Genomic DNA, 24694 nt, shown 5'->3' with positions numbered 1-24694 from the left:
TCGTCCTCTGTGCGCTAGTCTCACATGACGGTCATTTGGTCCTATGGCGACGTGGGTATTCGCGTTCCCGCAGCGTTTGACGCAGCTCGAAGTTCCCTTGAAAGGGAACGTCTCGGTTACGTATGTAACCCTAGTTCCCTGATAGGGAACGAGACGCTGCGTCGCTCCGCCATACTCCCGGCACTCCCGTTAGCGCTTCCTTCAAGCCTATCAGAAGCTAATGCGCTTGTGTTTTTGGGGTGCTTTATAGTTTCCTGGTCGATGACGTCACCCGCCTATGACGTTTCATCTCTCCATTGGGCTGATTCCATACGTGCTTCATGACGCACAACGCAGGGGCGTTCCCGCAGCGTTTGACGCAGCGTCTCGTTCCCTATCAGGGAACTAGGGTTACATACGTAACCGAGACGTTTTTAAACATCAAATGAGTGATTGACATGTTTTTGTATATTGTGTGTAGCAGGGAAGTATGCATACTGCTAGAGTGCAAGCAACAGCAAGTCTCAAGTTCAATTCCAGGGAACACACACACAAAATGTATAATTTCAATGCCCCTTCAGTTGCTTTGGATATTAGCATCAACTAAATGACAAATTAGCCATTACTAAACTACACAAACACCTGAGTTTGCAGTTAAATTCACCTTATTTGCTAAGTCAGCATAAAACAGCACTAATAATTCATCTGTTGACCGTAAATAGGTCGAGTGCACATGGGCGGGGTTTAGACAGGAAGAACCACTACAACATCTTGTAAGGTCTTGCTTCGTTAGCTGGTATAATATGTGCTAATGAGAAAGCAGCACATGCGGGTCATCTCTAAACATGTAATAAATCACAGAGCAACCTTTCATCCAAACAGATAAACAGCTGTCTTGCTTCATGCAGCAAATGATTGAGGACTGCAACATTCGTGCAACTTTTGTGCCCTCTGAACTAAACACAACTCTTTTTTTTTTTTGCATTATTATCCACATTTACAGATAATAAAATAAAAAAACAACCCCAGCATGAACAGTGTAGGCTGATTCACAAACAATCACTCCAATGAGTTGGCTCTTTTAATGAATCGTACAAAAGATACACAAACTCGGGAAATAATGGATTGAATCAGTCTGACGAATGTACGCACTGAGTCAGCCAGAACAGTTACTGAATCACAGAGGTGGAGAGTAAAAGTACATTTACTTGCGTACTGTACTCAAGTACACTTTTTGAGTATCTGTACTTTATTTGAGTATTATTTTTTCTGGAAACTTTTTACTTTAACTTAACTACATTTTAAAGACAAATATCGTACTTTTTACTCCACTACACTTCTGTCAAGGTCCTTGAGTAGAAAGTAGTAACGTCAGTCAGGGGATGATGACGATGAAATGAAAGTCGGGTTGACGATTTCGGTTGCAGAGGTTGCATTTTGGTTGGAAATAAAAGTCAGTCGGACTGACGTCAGCCTGATTTTCATTTTAAACCACAATACAACATCTGTCCGACGCTGGAGATTAACGTCAATCTGATGTTGGATTCCGACTTCAACCTGATTTTCATTTTCAATGTTTGGTTTGGTCTTAAAAAAAACTTTAAATAGGGCACTATTTGAGGGAACAGACATGTGGGTGTCCGAAACCATCGTGGACGTTATTGAGTGCATTTATTCAATCTCACATTCAATCCCACTACTGGAACTGTGTTCTTGAAATAAATTTGATATTGTAAATATTCTGAGTAATATTTGACCATACTTTCACTCAAGTAAGGAAGTTGTGTACTTTGTCCACCTCTGCTGAATGAATCATCTGAATTAATAGGCTAAGCTGAAAATTATGGTGCACACATAAGATATCCCCCTGCCTATGTCATACTAGTTTTGATAATTATTGACGCATATAATCTCTAAATTATTAACACAACATAAAAATATCTTAACGAAATTGACTAAACAAATCACGCAGCGCCTATCATCAACAATAGCCTACATGAATATTTATATGAATGGAGCGCCCGTTCCCATCTAAAGTCTACTAACCTCTGCGTAGAGGAACTGACTTCATCATCCACTCCCTCATTATGCCCAATGTATATTACATTTCCATGAAGTTCGGTCTCTCTTGTGTTATTAAATCCTTCTAATTTCATCTGTTTTGCCTAAATCTTAAAGTTTCACCTGTTGCATTCACCACAAGAAGGTTTGATGACTCACTAAAGTGATACTGGAAGCTGACTGGCTTTTTATGATGTCCATAAACAGTAGAGAATGGAAAACACCACTAGCTACCCAGATCAGTAGCCTTGAGAGGAAACCACTAATATTTTTCTCTCATCCTGCCCACCTGCTCTAGGAATTTCAAGGGATTCTCACCGCTTTACCTTGGACGACAACACCTGACACCATCTTACTGCACTTACAAGCACATTTAAGCCACCTGTACTTCACTGTTTGTAAAGTACAAATCTGAAAAATCTCCGCCTTGAGTTAACTTTCAGAATCTGCATTAATTTCCCTCTATCAGACCAGCACTGCAGTAAAGGTTTGAGATTTCTTTTTTATTACAAATTGAGTCAGCATCCATAAACCTTCACATCCTCCCAGTGCAAAACATCAGCAGGATAGTCTTAGTATTTTTATTAATGATGAAAGATTGTGAAGCACTTCTTACTGTCTCTGCAGAAATTGCCAGGGGCGCAGGACGGTAACTGCTCGATTAAATGGTTGTATTTTCATGGACGCATCTAAGCTTTATGGTCACCAGATCACTGTCTAGAGTCCTTACCGGATATGAGAAGAGGGTTCAGGTTTGTGATGCAGAAATAAGAAACTTCATAAATCAAATGCAAGAGAAAAATATATATAAAAAGACACTATAGGAGGAAGTAAACTTTTTGAAGCACTGTTCACATTTATCATCTAGCACAACACTTCCTACAAAAGTAGTTTTCATTTCAGCTCCCCTCATCTATCGTTTTATATATAATTAAGTACATTCAGCTATTGAAACCTATACGTCTGCTACATTTTAAGACCCTAGAAACCAAACAAAATAGTGAGCAACTGAAACATGCTTCATCTGCCTTGGTTTTGAATTTGTGGGGAATAATTCTCATTGAAGTGTCTTTTACAACCATGCAAGAGCACTCCAGGGCATCTGTGTGATTATCTCTCAGTTTCATAAACCATTTCTCTAAACTCAGAGTTTTTATTGTGTGTTTATTACTTTTAAGACAAATGCATTGCTTTCTTTTACCAAGGGAACATGAGTCCTGCAAATAATGCATTTCTTTCAGACAATGACATTTCAGCAGCCCTTTGAAGTGTCCATTTTTCAGCAACAGAAAGGATTTGTAACATCATCTTTGGCAAAAGCCGTGTGGTCCACCAGGTCATGATTCTGTTCTGATTTTGTACCATTTTAGTTTCGTAAAACAAAAGATACTAGTCACCTTGTTTCTTTTTCCTTCATTACTGCTGAGACTTTGATCCTCCAGCGGTCATATTTCGCTGAATGACAGAACGGAACATTGAGCTAAAAGGGCCCAGCTGTATTTATCCAAATATCCCTTTTCTCAGTCTTTTCGGGCTCAGTCGAGCTGCCAGTGCTAATTTTTGGACCATGTTTGTTTAGGTTTATCCAAAGGGTGTGTGAGGTTTGTCTTTGGGTGTGCGTATACAGCATGTGTGTGGTGTATCTCAGGTGGGTATGTGTTTTGTGTGTTAGCTAAACTCTTCTGTTGTGCAGGTAAGCCAACCTGCGGTGAAACGCTCTGGCAGAGATGCTCCTAGATCCTGCCAGTTCCACTAGGCACCAAACCAGCACCAGACCCATACAGATGCAGTAGAGTCGGCCTGTTCTGCCCTGCTCACCCACAGAGGATAGAACATGATGGCTCTGTTCCAAAACCTAAACTGCCTACTGCCTACATAACATCCTAACAGCATGCTTACTGAAATAGATTCTCACAAGTAATTTTTAATGTTTACATACAGTAGTTCTACTCAGTGTTGGAGGTAATGCATTACAAGTAATGCGAGTAACGTAATCAGATTACTTTTTTTTTCAAGTAACTACTAAAGTACAACAAAATAGCGGAGTTAGTTTTTCAAATAAATAACACAAGTTACTTTGTTTTCCCATTTATTTACTAACACCTCTCCTGTCCCCATGTTGAGAGAAATTGGGAGTAATCGGTGGCGCTGTAAAAATGATGGTTATTGTAGTTCTCGACTAAATGTGAGCACATCATCTCAATGTGCGTAAAAAATTACTTAAACATCACGTTTTTAATTGTTGAAATAAGAATGTTGAACTTTCTTCTCCTCCGTCCTATTCTTTTACAATTCAGCTTATTCATTTCACTTTTGGTTTAAGTTTAAATATTTTTTTTGTTTATTATTATTATTATTATTTAAATAACAAAAAAGCAAGCCCAGTCCAAAAGTAAGGCAATCGTAACACAACGCATTACTTTCCATAAAAAGTAACTAACGCAATTAGTTACGTTTTTAGGAAGTAACGCAATAACGCATTACTTTTAGAAGTAACTTTCCCCAACACTGGTGTTACTTAGTAATGTTTATCATACAAAGTGCACAACTGGGTATTTTTTTCAGTTATAGCATTATTATTTTGCTTAGCCGACAACGCAAAACTCTAATACAAGGGTTTTTCAAACTGGATTTTGCCACAAGGGAATATACAAAAAAATGACATAATTATGGTTTCATTTTACTTTTCACAATCTGGTCAAAAGTCATGAGATTAATCATGTTCATAATTAAATCTGTTGACAGACACCATAAAACAGCCAATCAGATTTGAACTGGCGATTTCAGACAGAGCTTGCCATTTGTGCGTGCATCATGCATCAGATGGTCAGCGAACGGACTGTGGGCGGTCCGAGGGTGTGCTGTCTGAGGCTGAGACTAGCCAAACATTGAACCCTTGGTCATATCAGCCAGTAAAACATAATCAAAAAGTACCACTGCCTCCCCATTGTCTCATATCTTATACATTCATGTACTCCTACATGTTCACAAAATTTGCTCGGTTCACTAGAAGTCAGGCTGACCTCTAACCCTGAAAGTAGGCTAAAATTTTTATTATGATTTAATGAAAACATTGTGTTTTTTCAGGGACACCTCTCTCCTACTAAGTTTTCCTTGTGTGGTTCAGTGGTTTGTGCTGAACTAAAACTCCATCTGGACAGCAAAGGCTCGGTGTGGGTGGAGCTTTTAGCGTGAGATGTGTTAGGACAGCAGCAGTGGACCGAGTACAGACTGCGGTGGGAGTACATGTGTGCCATTTCTGATTAATTTCTGAGTAATACTTAGACATCTGATAGCAACCACATACGCATTCACAACAACAACAATAACAGAACGAAGTGGCATTACTCACATCCAAAATCATTATGTCTCATAGGAAGATGTGAAATGCATAAAAAATTGAGCAAAACAGTAAACAAACAAACATAGGAAATGAAAAGAAAAAAATACATAAAGAATTTAAGGATTGCACATATTTAAGGAATTTATCATTTCAATAATAAATTTATTTGAAAATACATTTCATTCATTATTTAATTTTAAATATTCTAACTAATAAAACTCATAATATAAGAGGCATAAGGGACAGTTGTGGCCTAACAGTTAGAGTCGTAGAGAGTCGTAGGTCGCGTAGCCCCGAAGGTCGCGGGTTCAATTCTCAATACCAGCAGGAAATGACTGAGGTGCCCTTGAGTAAGGCACCTAACCCCCCAATCGCTCCCTGGGCGCCGCAGTGTTCTCATGTGAACAATCAGTCAAAAACTATAATAATTTAACTACAACATTTGTACATTGTAAACAACGTGTCTGATTCCCGAAAAAAAAAAGCTGCGCTGAATGTTTTTAAATCATTAAAAAGAACCGACTCATAAGAGTAATTAGTATGGGAATCCCACTGCGCTGGTCAGACTTGGGCCCTGTCCCAATCGGCACAGTTTATATGCACTTACGATCTTGTGGACTTACAATGGCTGCCATGTATACTCATGTCTGTGAAGTCTACAAGACCATAGGGTGTCCCATTTGTCATTTTAGGTTTCAGAAGGGTGCTCATTATATGTGCCCTCGATGTGCACTTTTGCTGAGCCCGCAGCAGACTTGTACCTGGCATTCAAAGCGGCGTTATGTCACGAAAGTGCAGACTCGTAGGAAGACCACGGGTGTTTAGGGTGTCATTTGGGAAAGGGCCTTGTTTTGATTCACAAAAAAAAAAACTGACTCATAAAAGCCATTCAAATTGAATTGAATCAGATGGTGTAGTTATGGCCTCTACCAGGCTAACTGGGTCATGCTAACCAGCCAAACCTTGACCACATGAGGGGGAGTAAAGGATTACACTAAACTAAACTATTCTATCTTTTGGAGCATAAAAGAGTAGAAATAATATTTATTTGTTTATCCATATCTTCTATGCCTTACAACAGTTATCCCATGGCAGAAAGTCTCCACATGGCAAAACATGTGTTTATATGACTCACAATGGAAGTTCCTCAGGGAACACAGAAGATAGAGGGGTGAGCGATAACATTCATATCATATTTCCCCCTCACTCCGAACAATCCAATTATTACCTCTTGCTCACACTCATAACCATATTAGAGTGAGTTGTCATGGCAATGGAGATTTCCAATCAGCTCTCTCACGTTTCTTGTCACATGGTAGATGATGATATTAAAGGGCAGAATTTATCACTGGGGGTTCTCCAAATCTCATTTGAGATTCAATCATGAGAGCAACAATAGCTTAATATTCTGTTTTATCTGGCTATGTCTCAGAATCCTCAGGGTCACCATTAGCGAGTAGACTGTGACTATAATGGACCTGTCATACGTTATTTTTAATGAACCCAATGACATTTTTGGTTATGTATGCTTCTAATAGGGGAACCCAAGGCTAGTTATGACACTTAATACTCCAGTGAATTCCAATACTGGGGCATGTTGTCACAATGGATGAAACACTGAAAAACTAAGTGAAAGGCAACATACAAAAAGCAGTTCTTGTTGTTTTGTCCAACAAATATTGTAATTAATAAATTGTATGCATTTACATAATTTAAAGCATGATATCCTTAATCCCCTCCTAATGAGATATTTAACCTATCATCTACCTAACATTGTGTTGAAACCTTTTATTAAAAATCTCATGTGACATTGTGTGCTAGGATTTGTAGTTATATCACTGATGCTGTAATCATCACCAAACAGATATGGCATTAAACAATTCTGCGCTGTGGAAATCTCCGGCAGAGACAGGTTTGCCTCTTGAATCCTGTATAATCCTGCAACCTGTCTGTGTTTATGTAAGAGAGCTGAAATACCTCCCCAAATATCTTCCTCGTGTGCACAGGAACTGGCATCCCTCAGGTCGCATGGCTCAGTCATGCTGCTTCCAGGCCATAATCAGCCTATGAGATGTGAACTGTGACAACAGCCCAAACCATTCCATTTCTCATGGGAGAAAGACGGCCTGGATGTAATACCAGATCTTTCTTGATGGTGGTCTTTTGGAAAAAATAAATAAATAAATAAATAAAATCAAGTTTGAAAGATGTTTGGCACAATGAAATCATGGACAAACCCACCAGTGGCAAAATGACAATGAGAACCCATAGAAAGCTATTTTTTTCTCCTATTGCGGATTTTGCAATTTTGTTGCCATGGACTTGCATCTATTTGAATCTAGAAACCAAGATTGCAACCAATATCTCAAGACCTTCCAAAACCAAATGATCTGAGTTTTAATTTTGTACTCTTACTGTATCTCAAGAATCGTCTCAAGTGTGTCTCATCTAATGTACCCTAAGATAAAATAAAAATGCTTAAATGAAACAAACAAAGGCCTGGTTTCAGAGACGAGGCTTAAGCCAGGATCAAGTTTACCTTGCGCCATTTCCCCATTCCAATGCTTGCGTCTTGCGTTTTTCAAAGCAAAATACTTTATGTCTAAACCAGCCTACGAAGCAGAAATGACTAAATACGTATTTCCATCATGCCTAGACCTTATGCAAATTCATCATCCTTCTCATTTGATAGCGTACAACAGTAAAATCCTTTATTTCACTAATGAGCAAGACAAACAATACATCATTCAATACACTCTGTAAAAACAACAGCATACGTGTGGGAGTAATTGGCTTCAAGTTGAAGTTTAGATTTCAATACTGATCTGGGCTGGACACGAATGGTCAAGCTCATTAAACCAGAACTAGGTAGGCCTAAACCTGATACACTTTTAATTTAAAGATGCATTAAAAAGTAGGCTATATAAAAAACAATGCAATGAAAAAGTAGGCTATATGAAAAACAATGCAATATATTATTGAATCCAATCCAGTTTATGTTTTTCCCCATTCATTTCCATGTTTAATAAATGCACAAAATAATATTGATTGTGTACTATTAGTGTAAGCAGTTTATTTGTTCAATTGTTGTGAAAATCAGATCAGATTTCTGCATAAATTCTTTATCTTGCAACTGTATATTATGACTTTGAGAACTGTTCATTTTCTTAAGCACTGCTAACAGAGATAATAATAATAATCCAGTTGAGTTCTGCTGGATTTCGAAATCAAACATAAAAGTCTGACTGAATTATTGATCAGGTAGGATAGATTCTGCAAAAACACGCGGGTCAGAGTCAGACTATCCATCACACCTTCTCAGCCTTGATATCCTCTCCACTCAAATCTGATATCACGAGCTATGACACTAATGTACAGTATAATCACATTGGTTGCCATTAAATGGTGACTTGTGATTTACAAGACTGTGTATTTCAGTTCAATATGTGTGTAGCTGTAATGTAACAAGCTTGCTCTACTTATTAAAAGCCTGAGTTTGCAAACATTGCTAGGCAATTGAGTCTGCAGGACATATTTAATATTTAATCACTCAGCAATTTAGTGGAAAAGGCCAAATCATTTTTAACACTTTAAAGGTTGCACCAAGTATTTTGTTGAAAAATGTTTTAAACTTAAATAAAATCATAGAATTTTCCAAAAATGTTTAAAAAAAGATTACATTTTGTTCACATGTAAATTCTTTGCCTTCGCTTGCAAAATATTTGTGAGCAAACACAAAATTGGTGATGAAAATAAAATGAAATGGAAGAAAAAACTATTTTTTCTACCATCTCCTAATTTTTCCATCACCATGTCCCCTTAGGGGCTCCGTACAGTCGTGCCCCAAAATCGCACTATTGGTTGAGGTAATGTCAGGTTTCTGAAACAGACTGTAATACCATTTGGCGCCACTAGAGTAACAGATATTACACATTCCACCTTTAAGCCGGGTTCACACTGTACGATTTTGGCTGTCTGAGACAAATTTTGCAAATCCTAAAAAATTCCTCTGATCCTAAGCTAAAATCTGAAGTATATGATCGTTAATTTGACATGTTTACATACAGCCAATTAATGACAGTTGTAATACGATTTTACCTCTGACGAAATTCTGACAGTGTCAGAAGCTACATTGTGGCTTCTCCTATACGATGACCGTCAAATTGTCTTCGTTTTTCAAGACAAACCATGCTTTCAGTCCAATCCAATAAAAAAAATATTAAAGTTCACTGGCTTTTTAGAACTGGATAAGAAGTTTACACTCTTAGATTAAAAGGTCAAATGGGGTTCTATACTGAGCTAAATTTAAATGAATTAAAACAAAACTAATTAATAAAAACTAACTCCATAAAATGATGGGAACCCCTAAAACGTTCTATATAGAACCTTTTCTTTTAAGAGTGTAGAGGCAATCCCCTGGGACACAGCAGGAAAATGTGTGTCATCCTTTGTCATGTTTTCAACAGCTCTGCTTACGCATTTAACATTTAGAACGATGGCACACACTTGATGTTTCGGCCAAACCCACCATGGCACTTCCAGCAGGAACACTGACAGGCCCCGGGGGACAATGCGTCTCATTACCCTCACTTACCCCAGCAGGAGGGCATCTTGCCCCCTCACAGATGGTTCGGGAACCTGGATGGTGTCCACAAGCACCAGAATGACCGAGGCGGTATCAGCTTCCGGAACTCTGACCATCCGTCTTTTGAGGTCTGCGGTCATGACAACAAAACACACTCTCCCACTGACATATGCATAGTGACACATGGATACATCCCGCACAAACACACTCAAACCCATTTCAACAAACGGATGACAGACACCCTATAGACCGCGGCTGATTTATTGGCCGGATGTTATGTGCGACCCTGCTTGCATGTTTAATCACATTATGTAAATATCGTGCTATTGTGCACATGTTCGCTGGTATTAGGTTGTTTTATGCTCCATCTGTCCTCTAAAGTCATTCTATAACCACAGCTGGACTTAAAACCAGACTTTCATGGAAAAAAAGCCCAGACATTTTTTCAGCCAATTAAAACCAGAGGCTGTATCGTGATTTCAAGGGGGACATTATCTCGACACTGATGTTTACGTAAAGCCTGGCTTTCTGAAGAGTCTGTAAGGTCTGACCTCAATCTGACCCTGTGGTCTGACTGCATTTTATAACTGTCAGTGTGTCTGTGCCATTGCTGGATCTAGTCTCTGACCAAATTACATGCTTCTAAACCTTAAGCCTTTCTGCCATTATTTATATTTAAAAAAAATCAACAACAAAAAAACTTGACCTTTTGAACAGAGATAGATGGATAGTCAGATAGATAGATAGATAGATAGATAGATAGATAGATAGATAGATAGATAGATAGATAGATAGATAGATAGATAGATAGATAGATAGATAGATAGATAGATAGATAGATAGATAGATAGATAGATAGATAGATTTTAATTGCATAAACACATTGTTTTTACGTGTGATGCTCATGCCAGGAGATGCTTAAAAAACAGCATTTTTAAAAAACAGCAGTTTATATTGTCCAAGTACAAGTCTAGATTTTTTCCTGATGCATGTCTCTAAGAAAAAGGAGTGCAAATGGAGATTACGCTGGAGAGAGGGTGGGAGAAAAGAAGAATAGGATGGCAAGAGAGGGAGAGAGTGATGCATGATGGGTCTCCAGGAGAAATGGCCAAATGCTTAACCCACACATGTGAAGCCTGAACCTGTTCAAAGCATTTTTGGCTGGTCTGTGAAGGAAGCTTAAGGAGTGTTTTTGAGGAGCATAACTTTAGAAGTGATACTGAGAGGGAAGGTTATATCAGTGCAGGAACAGAGGAACCACGGAGTCCTCAATCTCTATCAGAGAAGTACAGCGCAAGACAGCGAGAGAGACTACAGTACAACAGAGCGAGCAAAAACAGAATGAGAGATGGTCAGAGAAAGAGAAAGAGGCACAGATGGTTACTGAAATGTGTGAGTGCTCTAGTTTAGGATGTCATCATTATTGCGTGTCAACGATAAATGCCAGAATTGAAATTATGGCACCTGCTCATTTCTCTTTCTTTAGCACAACTGCCCAGCAAGTGTAAAACGCTTCCACAGCTTTGCATATTGGTTGCAGTTATAGTAAAGTAGGCAACGAAGTGGAACATTTTAAAAAACAATAAACATTTTAAAAACAAAACAAACTACAATGTTTCTGGAATATTGTATTTAGGTTTTAATGTAATCTATATGTTTCAAAAACATAGTGAAATCAAAACCATATTACAGTGTTATTTGTCCCTGTCAGTGTTGTTATTGTTGACTAAAACTATTCAAAATATTTTTTGTTAATTGACATAAAGCTGAAATAAAATAAAATACAAATATTAGATTAAAAACTTTTTAAAAAACGGTAAAGGTTAAGTACTAAAACTGAAATAAAAATAAATTAATTTAAGAAATAATTAGAATAATTATATAATAAATAAATTAACAATAAATAAATAAATAAAAAATTAAAAAATTAAAAAAAATTAAAAAAAATATTAACAAACAAAAGCTAATAAAATGACAAAAGCACATTGAAATGAAAACTGATAAAAGCACATTTTAAATATTAAATACTGTAATAATATACAGGTTGTGTGTGTGTGTGTGTGTGTGTGTGTGTGTGTGTGTGTGTGTGTGTGTGTGTGTGTGTGTGTGTGTGTGTGTGTGTGTGTGTGTGTGTGTGTGTGTGTGTGTGTGTGTGTGTGTGTGTGTGTGTGTGTGTGTGTGTGTGTGTGTGTGTGTGTGTGTGTATTCTCAGTTTACCTCAAAAGACCTTTTGCACGACCAATTTGATGAGCACGTCATGTTCGTCTTCATTGGCTGATCTCCACTCATGTGACGGTTACATAGATCCAAACAGAGAGTCATTGGCAGAGATTATGGATTTGAAAACTAAATCAACAGAGCAATTACCCACTGCACAGCTAAACACTAAATCAAAAGTAGCACAAAAACACAATTCTGATAGTGTCTTAACTCAAATGACTGTTACTGTTCAGACTAACAAATCAAAAGTGTTATGACTATTGGAATGTATATTCGGTATGTTTTAATACCTGCATGTTTTAAGGTGATACTCATGCTAGACTTGCACTCAAGCACCAATAGGCCTGTTAGGCCAATAGGCCAGCTGTTATTGGTCAGAGGAAACCCAGCATCTTTCCTGCGGTCAGTGACGTGTGAGATCAACGGTTGTAGTTTCACAGATGTTAGTGGTGCATTCCCATGTTTAATAGCTTATTCCCTGCAGTCTCATGCAAATTGAAACCTCATCAGATGTCCATGCCGTATACCCTGCTCCTCTGCTTGTTTCCCATCGCATTTACCTCTAAGTAGAAAATCATTGATCTGCGACATTTAATCTGATTTTCTTTTCTTTTTCGCCCTTGATGCACACAAACTGTATCTTTGGAATGTTCCCTGTAAGAGAGGAACACACACACAGTGAGTGCAAGAGACAAGACTACAACAGGGCTAAAGGCCAGTAGTATGTTCCTGCACAACCGGAGGCTGCAGTTTCAGGACCCCAGTTTTAGGACCGCAGTTTCAGGACCCTAGTTTTTTGTGACAGCGCCACCTACCGAACTGGATGATATAGCAGTGGCAGCGGTTTCAGGACCGCAGTTCTAGGATCCAGGTGGTTTAGTTTGTACATATCAAGATCCACCTATTAACTTAAGTCTTGTTAGAAAAAAATAAAAAATAAAATATATATATATATATATATATATATATATATATATATATATATATATATATATATATTAACAAAGAAGATTATGGGATAGAAAAGCTCCTAAAGGCGCACCGGGGTAAAAGGCGCCTTTGATTTTATTTTCCTCAAACCACTAGATGGCACAAAAACTTGCCGCAACACTTTCTAAAATTCAGCAAATTCGGCACTAATTTGATCGATTATTTGAGGTGTTTTAAAAATGTTGTAGATTTAAGTAGCAAACGAGAAGCGGTAAAATTATTGAATATATTTTGAAACAAAGGTCTTAATGATGTTCAAGCTAAATAAAGCAAAATTTTTCAATATCAGAAGAATGTGTAAAAGTGTGGTATCTGGGGTAAAAGGCGCCCCCTGCTGTTGGGGAGAAAGGCACAATAATTAAGATGATAATAAACAGCTGGCGGACCATTTGTTGACATGCCATGGTTAGATTCAGATGGTAGGCTATATATCATATATTAAGTTGGGTGTCTACGTTAGATATATAATCACATACATATAATTAACCCATCATGTTTAAGAATATGATATAAATCATATCATATAATAACATTTATTTTAGCCAATTGCTACTACTATAAATCTATATTAATTTTTTATGGGATCATCTATGCTTTCAGAATCTTTACTTTTTAAAATATTTGTTTCTGTATTTTTTTAATATATTTTTATATTAACATTTTAATGACAGTATATTTATTGAATTATTATTATTCATCAAAATAAACAGAAAATAGTACAAACTTTGCTAAAGTGATTGCTTTGAAGTATTAGCTTAGACATTATTAAAAACATATTATTTTAGCTAAAGTATTTGTGTCAGTACTTTGTGACTTTTGCCCCATGCTTGTGAGCCTTTTACCCTGTGTGGGGTTAAAGGCCCATCTTGACACCTCATATAAGATTTTTAAACAAACTACTTTTATGATTTATTTTCACAAAAAAATATGGTGTTCCATCAATATTCAATCAAAACTTTTTTTTTTCTGTAATGGAGTAGTGAAAATCACATTTTTCTCAAGGTGTGCCTTTAGCCACGTTGTACATTACCTTAAAATTAGGGAAATTGTGTAGTGCCATTCTTTGAAGACAGCAAAGAGAAATGCCCTCTAGTGGACATGAACGGTACACTGTATGTTAAAAGGCATCCAAGGAAGGGCAGCCAAGATTTCTTGTAAACACAAAAGGATAAAGAATAAATTATGTTAACTTTATAACATACTGTATAATATATATATATATATATATATATATATATATATATATATATATATATATATATATATATATATATATATATATATATACACAATATCTATCTCTATAACTAATATACATATAAAGTTGATAACAAAAATAAATGTATTATTAATTTAGTTAGCATATGCTGCTGCTGCTGCTACTAATAATAATACTAAAATATGAATAATACAATACAAATGATTATTAAATGTTATTATCCATAATAATACATATTAGTAGTATTATACTACAGTAGGTGTTATTTACTCCAGTTGCTGTTGTGTTTCTGATCTAGGATTCCGTGACGTTGCTCTCCGTGTGTTCTCCGCTGAGGTGGGATTGAAAGCGGAGCTCAGTGCGCATGCTCAGAAGGGAGAGGTATGGTTGAAAACTCGCAGTCCATCGCGCTGAGCAGAAGAGGAGCAGCACAACTAAATGTGACTTATCTGAGCATCATCATCATCACATCTGCGCCTCCGGGAGACAAAGACGAGACGAACTCTAAAGGAGCAAACAACGCGATCAGCAGAGCCTCCCGGAGTGATATGATATTATTATTATTATATCTCTCGACGTGACGACTGTTTGCCTGCCTCTAATGTTTCCAACCCACTGAGACCAGAGGGAATTATTCCTTCTTTTGTTCTTTGATTTTTTTAATATTGACTATTAATAAAAGCAAGCAGCCAAAACGATTAAATACGGGTCATTATGGTTTTGTTAACACTGAATAATAGAAGAGGGTTGAATTGCTTGTGCGCGCAGTTCTTGCTGTGGATTTTATGTGCTGTGGACGGTGAGGAGCAGCAATTCAGTGTGGAGGTAAGAGATCCACACAGGAGATGATGATGATGATGTCCTTCACATCTCTATGTTCATAACAAACCCTGCGCTGGACTGAGCATTTTGCATGAAAACTTCTATGCAATTCGCGCTTTGCACGTTAATCTCCCCATAACACACCAATTCAAAGTTTATAACAATACCAGCCTAAGAACGCAGCAGGGAATAGATTGTCTTGTTATTTCTGAGACTTGTTGGTGAATGTTTACTATACAAGACCGAAGGTGTAGGATTTATAGGCTACATAACTTAATGTAAACATCTCAAGTATGTTAATTAATGTATCAAGCATTCATGAAAATAAGGGGTCACTCACCGTCTAAATTAGTGTTCATGTTACAGTGCATTTGCTTAGTAATTAAAAAGCAGCATGCAATTTATGTTGTGAAGCATACACTTTTGTAATGCGTTTTATATGCTATTCTCAATCTAATTGTTAATGTATTCAAAAACAGAGAGAAGTGCTTGTTTGGTTGCACCGCTGACTTATTGTGTGGCACACTTCCATAATTCCAGTCCAGAAGCGTGTATATCCTCTTTTCCTGCTGCTCTGGACACACTAACACACACACATACATTGAGGTTTGTTCTATTGGCACAATCTGATTCACGAAAGGGCGGAATAAATCAACTCGACATGACTTGATATCCGGCCAGTAACCAAAAGAAGTCAACCTGTCATTACAGCCTAAATACTGTAACAGTAAACATGCTGTTACAGTTCAACTTTTCATTTTTATTAGAAATGCAGCAAAGAAAGCTTTCGCCTTTGAAACGTGCCAACATTATAAAAGTCCGCTGTGAATTTGCAGTCGGTCAGAAGTTATGCTCAAATGAGACAGCTGTTTGTGTTGTTTGGTGAAGTGTGTTCAGGGCAAAGTTTTTCTCCATAGTTTATAAAGACTCAAGCGCTGGATGGTGTTGCAGAGGCAGACCGCCTGTTTATGAGCTGGACAGTTGTGTTAGATGCCCTTTATGTCTTTAAGGAGCCTAAACTATGCGGGAAAGCAAACAATAGCTTGAGACGCCTTAAATTTTCATTCTGACAACTGGTATTCTTTCTGTCTCTTAGAAGATTGCTATTTTAGACCCTTTGAGATGAGGCTATCTCAGGACTCTCAGCAATTCTGTAAGATTTTACAGTACCGTGTACTTCGAAGTCTCCAGTCACCATGTATTTAAGCACTCAGTCATGTAAATTAGAATTTTGAGACAACTCAATGAGAAGCGAAGTGGAAACAGATTATATAAATCAAATCAACTTGATACAAACTTCTTCACTGGACTGACTTTGATTTCTTCTTGGAAATAAAGTTTCTTTGATTGCATCTATGGTTCCATGGAGAACCTTTAACATCCATAGCACAAAAATATCTTCACTCTTAAAATGAAAGGTTCTAAAAGGGTTTTCACAGCGGTGCCATAGAAGAACCATTTTTTGGTTTCCCAAAGAACCTTTCAGTGAAAAGTTCTTAAAAGAACCATGTTTGTCTTATATATAAAGCACCTTTTGTGCAGTGGATAGGTTCCGTGGATGTTAAAGGTTCTTCATGGACCATTGATGCCAATAAAGAATCTTTGATTTTTTTTTTAGGAGTATAGAGAAAAAGTGTTCTTCAGATTATTAAAATACACTTCAAACTAAGAAAAAATCTTTCTTTTAAGAACGGTTCCCTCAAAAGGTTCTTTTGGGAACCTGAATGGTTCTTTTATGGCATCCTTAAAAAAAAAAAAAAAACTTTCCGAACCTTTATTTTTAAGAGAGTAATTGATAGTTCACTCAAAAATGAAAATTCTGCCATCATTTACTCACCCTCATGTCATTCCAAGCCCGCATGACTTTTGTTCTCCTGCAGGACACACACAGAAACACACACACAAATGTCTCATACAATTAAAGTCAATGGGGTCCAATGTTGCTTGGATCCCAACATTCTTCAAAATATATATTTTTTGTGTTCTGCAGACTCATACCAGTTTGGAATGACATTAAGGTAAGTAAATGATGACAGAGCTTTCATTTTTTGGTGAACTATCCCTTTAAGAAAGCCTTGTGTGATTCATACATTGAATCCACCAGGGTAAAAGAACATAAGAGCAGACAGACAGAATGCATTTTCCACTTGTCTGATGTTATAAACGGACGCTGATGTAAAAACATTGAAGTTTATTGGCGCGGTTTGGCTTTGTATGGTCTGCTGGTGTGGCAGTGGCAGAGGTTTATATTGGTAGCTTCCTGTGCGCACACAAAAATACAGGGGTGAGATGAGTCTCTGTCTTTCTAAATGACGGATCTGTGCGTTAGCCAGAGTTTAACCTAAATCTGTCCAGGTTTTGATGGCGGCGGTCGGCTGACATTATGACCGTCTCTGTGGGACTGAGGTCAGGAGCTGATTGGTCACTGCCTGGGCAACAGCATCACTTCAAATTCCTGCTTGTGTTCCACACGATTAACATTGTTTTACCAGACACATTTAACTAGTTTTATTGTGTTATGGTTCAATATCTGTTCAAATGTACAATGCACACACTCCCAGTACAGTAGAAAAGGTCTCTCTCTCTCATGCTTGCTCGCTGTGTGTGTGTTTTGGAGAGAGACATTATTAATAGTGTGACAGACAGACAAAAGAGGGATTTAACTAGTGTGCAGCAAAGGCAGTGAGGTGTCTTATAAAAGAAACCATTGACAAACTATTTGGTTTTTCAGAAAGCCAAATTATTAAGAGCTGACAATGGACATGTAATCTTTTCTTGGCAGTGCTCGCGCTCTCCATACGTATTGCTCTCTGGAGGTCTTTACGAGGCTTTCAGTTGAAGAACGGCCTCCCAGAACCAGCCGAGAAGAACTCTCGGGGACACAACTGATTTATTTTTTAATTAAAAAGAAAGATTTATTAAATGGAAAAAGTTGTATTAATATAAATCGTGTAGATTATGGGGCGTTACTTCATTCATTGTATAGATTTAAGTCATCATGTCTTACGAAAAAGCTGTAAAATAGCGCCAGAGCTGTCAGTCTACAAAATGCGTCACTGTGAACAGATAAAGCTCTGTCACACCTCTCCAACAAAGCCGTATTCTCTGCAGAATGACATGTTTGGATGATGTTTGTCACTCCGTATAACATGATGTGTGTGTGTGAATAGAGTTCAGATAGAGTTCAGCCTCCAACTTTCTATCGCAGTGTCTTTCGTTTAGCTAATGTTACGTTAAAACAAGAGCGAATGTTATTTCTGCCGCCATGGCCACAGTGATTAACCCCCAAAATGCACATGCACTGGATGTATAGGGCTGGGTGATATTATGACCCTTTTAATGATATACAATATATATAAAACACAATATTTATTTATTTGCTCTGAAATTACCCAAAAGTGACCAATCTTTTTTTTTTTACCAAATCGGCAAAAAAAAGCTATGCAAGAATTAACACTGCACTAAATAACATTGGTTTTAATTTTTAAATGATTAAAACCTAAATCTGCTAAAATATTATTAAATAAGATGTAAAATTTTCCATTGATATGGATCAACATAACATCATATCCCAATAAAATGCAATATTTACCTACAAATATTTTACTGAAACATTTAAATATGTTAAAAAACAATATGCTGAGACTTCCATAAACGTTCTTGAGTGACAAGATAACGCGAACAAGTTACTGATTTGAACTGATTCACATAGATAAATTGAATCAAATACAATATTTTGAAAATATTTATTATATTGCCTAGCTATAATTGTATGCCAGTGTTTTGGGGATAAAAAATATTATGTGGAGACTTTCATGAACATTTTTGAGTGATGATGCAAATGAATCATTGAATCAGAGCTTAATTGATTCATATAAATGCTGATTCATATAGATTAATTGAACAAACTCTGATGATACTTTAAAAAATTCAAAGATGCTACTAAAACTGTTTTAAATCGCTCATACTGGAGAGTCATAAGACAAGGAAAGATTGCCATTTCAAACATTTCATAAATATTCTAAATATCGCCAAGCCATAATTATACATTGGGGTTGAAAAATGAACACTCTCATTCTGACAACTAACAAATCTCACTCAGACATTTACAAAGTATTCAAAATATCACCTAGCTCGAATAGTATGCCAGTGTTTTGGGTTGAATATGTCAGATTATAGGTCTATATTTAGATAATCTGTGTATCACATTATTCCGAGCCACGCTTTGGATTTTGTCACACTCATACAACCCACTTGCACATAATAATACAAACACATATTCTCTCATGCTCAGCTCTCAACGCAACACACAGCATCAAAGAGAATACACAATGCGCAACTCATCCCATAAGCCCTTCGCTTTAACTTTATATGTGTACTAGAGGCCTTGAGGTTGCCCGACTGCACAGGTCCAGTTCTGTCTATTTCACAGCCCGACAGGTCTGATCACAAGAACCCTTTGAATAATGGAGCCATTTGACTTGGTCGGTTTTGTTCCTGAGTGCAACATTAAAGTCTCTTTTGATGGCTCATGAATGAACAGAAGCTCAAATGTTCATTAGATCGTTCCCTTCATCCTTCTATCTGTGTGTTTATACATTTGCAGTGTTTGTGAGCGCCATTTTCTGTCTTGAGGCCTACTGTGGACATGAGTAGATTGTTGACCTTTTATCAGCTCTTATATTTGTTAACAGTTTTTGCATTTATACACAAGCTCATCATACCGTATGTGTTTGCATGTTTGTGTATGCATCAATGCATGCATGCTTTCTATTCCTACATTGTGTCATCATGTGCATTTCCAGGAAAGATCATATAGTGCTCTGTGTTTCATGTAGCATGTTGCGTTCACACATGGTCTCTCTGATGTCAGTTTGGCTCTATACTGCGAGCATATTTTCGCTGTGGAGGGGACGACACATCCTTCTGTTTATCTGTCAGAATCCTGTGAGAACTAAAGCGCACCAACCCAAACACAGTCGCAAACCTATAATGCGTGATTCTGTCTGTATGCAATGCCTATTTCTAGCTTTCTTACTCCCCGGACGTTATTTTCGTTCTTTTCTGTCTCACTCACACCGTCCCTTGCTGTTTTCCTTGGCATAATGTTTGTGTGCTGAAAGAGACTGTTGCTCTTCAATCTTTAATGGCACGGGTGATTGCTGGTGTTGAACAGACGCACATGACACTATCGGCCCTCTTGAGATGTTTAGGGTTTTCTATTGACACCGTAGGGACCTGGAAAAAATGTTCTTGCAGCTCAATCCAGTGATGACTTGATGCCAAGCTGACTTCTACAGCACAGCCATGTGTAAAAACTAACAATGCTGTATTTCGACATGACCTGACCCTTGAAAGTGACTTTTGTTGGTGGAACCGAAGGTAGTCAGTTTAATTCAGTCATATTAAATCAGATTACATTTTTTGACTGGGCAAAATCTTTCAAAACCATTCACTTTTACAGTGTACTGTATATTTAAAATAACATAATACCACACTTCTAATGGCACTGTCAAATTAATTTAAGAAATAAGAAAAAAAAAATTCTTTAAGCTACATTTATTTTGTATTTATAGTTTTTTGGGAGAAATATGTTCTTTTAGATGTCATGAGGATCTGTATGTGTGGAATACCCGAATGATTTACTACATTTGCCAAAAAAATGTGCAGTACAACAGGAGCACAGTGTGTAAAATACTGTTTTCCTGAATGCACTGAACTGAACTTGACCTTCCATATCAAGTGTGACGAATGAAATGGAAGCAAAAGCCACAATGTTAACATAGCCTAATCCATGCTTAATTAATAATTTAAAAAGTCAAAACATAAGGCATGAAGAAACCCAGCAAGCAATAGCCGTCATTTCATCATCTAGGTTATCTATAGACCAGATCTATAGTCCAAGCTATGAGTAACCGACTTCTAGCCAAAATTAACCTTGAATTTGGTTACATGTCGTTTTTGACAAAAACTGCGACATGTATGATATTTCATCATGTAAACAAAGTCAACAGTGATCACAAGGTGTTTGGTTTCATTTCTTTGACATGTTCTATGCGTAGCCTGTGCATCTATTCTTGGGCTATAGTTAGACGTCTATTAAATTTTCACTGACAGCCAAAATGTTGCCTTGTTTTTGACTAGACGTCAGGGCTGTTTGAATGGCTATTCAGCGTCTTTTAAATGCAAAGCTGCTTGCTGGGAATGAACTTAATTAATTAATCATTCAAAAAGTCAAAACATAAGACATAAGAGATGCAACAAGCAACAATTTAGCTTGCCACAAGATTTGTAGCATACTGTTTCACATATACTATGAAATATTAGGTCATACAGTGAGCAGTATGCTAGTATTCAATTCTGAACATGTAGCAACAGACACAAACCTCTCTCTGGAGGGAATGAACTGCGAATGAATAAAAATGTTTTGTTTGGAACTGGGTCGAGAGGTTAAAAGCATGCTAGACCCGTTATAGAACTGTGACATTCTCTGACATTTGGCCAAAACAGTCGGCAGCGGTTGATGGAGGGCATGAGACGGAGGGGGTAGCCATGGAGATCCCATGTGCGATATGACGGTTTGGTATGTGTCCGGATTAATAATTTAGTGTGTTTGAAAACGGATACCAGAGAGCGATAGCCCTTACACTCACACACTTACACTCACTTAAGCACAAGTGACGCAAGAGATCCGTTGTGTCTGGTGTCACAGCTCAGCTAAAACACACAGCAGTTAAGCACCATTGTGTGAAACGTTTCGGTTTTAATATAAGCCACGATATGTGCTTAGAAACACACATATATAACACGCATGTATGTGGAGGCAGTAAAACAGTCATGGAGACTTAAATTATATGCTGGGATTGGAGGTTAAATCACACAATAAAATGAATTAGCCTTACAAAGCTTTCCAAACGCCTATAATGAGTTGGATAATCTGGAAAAGTTCTGAGCAACTTGATTAGGAATTGCTAAAATAGTGACTGTTTTCACTCAGGTTTCCTCAAACACTCCCCTCATCTGCCATTGGTTAATCTCCCGTCCCAAACTCACCCCATTGGTTGAGCCAATGTTGCTGTTGCCAGGCTGGTCGGGATACTCAAACAAACAATTTTTTGCAAGCACCACAGAGCCAAACCTTTACACTTTTTAACACTAAAAAATAGACATTTCACAGGATAGAATCAGAAGTTTTTTGACTACCCAAACAACATTCACTTATTGATCTATTATCTATATTACATCTGTACATGTTGCCATGGTCCCATCCTTTCTCTGAAGGTTTCTCGTTGCTAATAAAGCATTAGGGTTCAGCTTTGATGTTACCATGAGACTAATAAGGCCTCGTTTGGACTATTAGCTAGTGATCCATGAAACGCATCAGCTCTGAAAGTTCACTGGTGTGGTTCAGCGATCAGAGTACGGCGTCAGGTCTGCTCCGGCCTCAATCATATCATGTGTGATTTTGGTTGAGCTTTTTGGAGTTCAACAATAAAATAGTAAAACATTTAGCTCAATCACAATAATTATCCTGATGAATGGTCACATGGCATTTACGGATCAGGTGATTGGCTCAAAAAAGTTTCCACAAAATAGTGCCTTTGAGCAAAGATGACAGCAAGCAGCTCACATACTGTACTTCCAGAAAGTCCTGCAGTAGCCGAGTAACTGTCATTGAGATGAATGGAAATGTTAAGGATGTCTTTCTCATTGACTGGTTTGCTATTCCAAACACAGAATGATTTGAGCACTGATTGGTTACAAAAATGAAAATGCATTTAAAATAAACTGAAAAGGAACAGTTTCCAGCAAATCTAACAAAGGTTAGGAGATTTAAAGGTAGGGTAGGCAATTTTCGGAGAGGCTAGCAACAGTGAGCTAGCTTTGAAAGCATAAACGCACAGCAAGGAGCAAACAAAAAACATCACGAGAGATGGCGTTATATATATATACCACATAATATTACAAACCACATAATATTACAATAATAATGAACATAAACAACTTAAAGAGCTCTGGAATGAATGGACCGAATTCAATGAGACAGACGATATATATATATATATACATATAAATACATTTAGACCACTTAACTTAGTGATTGCTATCAGGATGTGAAGAGACTTTCAACCAGCATAACAAAGAATGTTTCTGGAACAAATCACATACCCTGCCTTTAATGGTAAAAGGTTAAAGATATGGGCTAATAACTGAAAGTTTATAGGATTTAACTGCAAATGTGTCTTTCAGTAAAAAAAAAAAAGTGTATGGTAAGGTGCTTTTGACAACAGCATCTGCCAAGTAAATAAATGTCAATCTCACCAAAATTCTGTATAGGCGACATGTATGCCCAAAGCTTTTTGTTCATTTGCCACACAGTCCACATCCAAAGAGCCTACGTAGCCTTTGTGTCCTGGTTGTGGTTTTTAATGGCCCAAATCTTCTTGAAGCTGCACCAAACATGTTAAGTGTTCCAAAATCCAAAACCACCTCTCTCCCTCCAGAGGTCCCCGGGGGTAAAAGTCCTCAGAAAACCTCTCCCCTTCTCTTAAAGACACAGTAACTTAGAATAAATATGGCCAAATGTACAAGTCATACACCTTACCACGTCACTGAATAATCCATAGTATAGAATATATCTTTTCTGATCATGTCTCTATAACATATCATGAATTAATCTGTCTTTACTGTGTCAAATGTGCTTCTGCTCTTATAGGAATAGAGAGTTGTAAGAAAACATTGATCTGCTGTGTGGAGTTCAGCTGTCTATCATGAGCAGATAAAAGAGGGCATATATCACAGGAAAACTGAAAGAATAAACGAGTTAACACACCAGTGAAGGGTGAACCGAAAGAACCAAACAAACATCTTGAATTATCCTTCTCTTTCCCTTCGCTCGTCCTGTGTTTCTTAATCTTTTCCCTCGCTAATTATATGTGGTGTGACAAAGCAAGTGCACAGTATGTGAATCTATGAATGCCAGCTAGCATTCTGTAAATGTCATATTACAGGCAGGAGAGCGGTGTGGTACATTTTAGGACAAATGAAATACTGATGCGAATTAATGTAATAAAATAATTATGATTGATCACATGATTTCGATATCGATAAATAATTTTTTTTAATACAGCTTCAAAACTTTTTTTAAATTATTCATTTATTTTATTAATTATTATTATTATTATTAATTTTACACTATTATTTCTAAACTCATATATGACCAGTTTGTAAACCCCTGCCCTTTAACACTTGTTTAATTGTTAATTTATTTTATTAATTATTATTACTATTATTTATTTTACACTATTTTTTTCTAAACTTGCCTGTGAACAGTTTGGAAACCCCTGCCCTTAAAAACGTTTTTTATTTTTTATTATTCATTTATGTTATTAATTATTATTATTATTCATTTTACAAAAAAAAACGTCTGTGACCAGTTTGTAGACCCCTGCCATTTAAAACGTTATTTTTTTAA

At 37.1% G+C, this 24694-nt stretch overlaps 1 protein-coding gene across 2 annotated transcripts in view; it reads left to right on the top strand.

The window, feature by feature from the left end:
- The first annotated feature begins 14747 nt into the window (after positions 1–14747).
- The window catches only part of mmp16a (matrix metallopeptidase 16a (membrane-inserted)), a 58212-nt gene continuing 48265 nt past the window's right edge, over positions 14748–24694 (top strand). Inside the window, exon 1 of one of the 2 annotated variants that reach the window (XM_077245130.1) lies at positions 14748–15222. Coding sequence is in view for 1 of the 2 variants with exons in the window: in XM_077245128.1 (XP_077101243.1) it covers positions 15112–15222 (111 nt within the window). In the remaining variant the exon portion in view is untranslated. The remainder of the gene's footprint in view (positions 15223–24694) is intronic. The other variant, XM_077245128.1, reaches the window with a different exon arrangement.

The sequence above is a fragment of the Siphateles boraxobius genome, unplaced genomic scaffold (genome assembly GCF_051911475.1).
Source record: "Siphateles boraxobius isolate OS27281-9 unplaced genomic scaffold, OSU_SipBor_1 26, whole genome shotgun sequence".
NCBI lineage: Eukaryota > Metazoa > Chordata > Actinopteri > Cypriniformes > Leuciscidae > Siphateles > Siphateles boraxobius.
The sequence above is the reverse complement of the archived record's forward strand: the minus strand, read 5'-3'. Positions and strand labels throughout refer to the sequence as shown.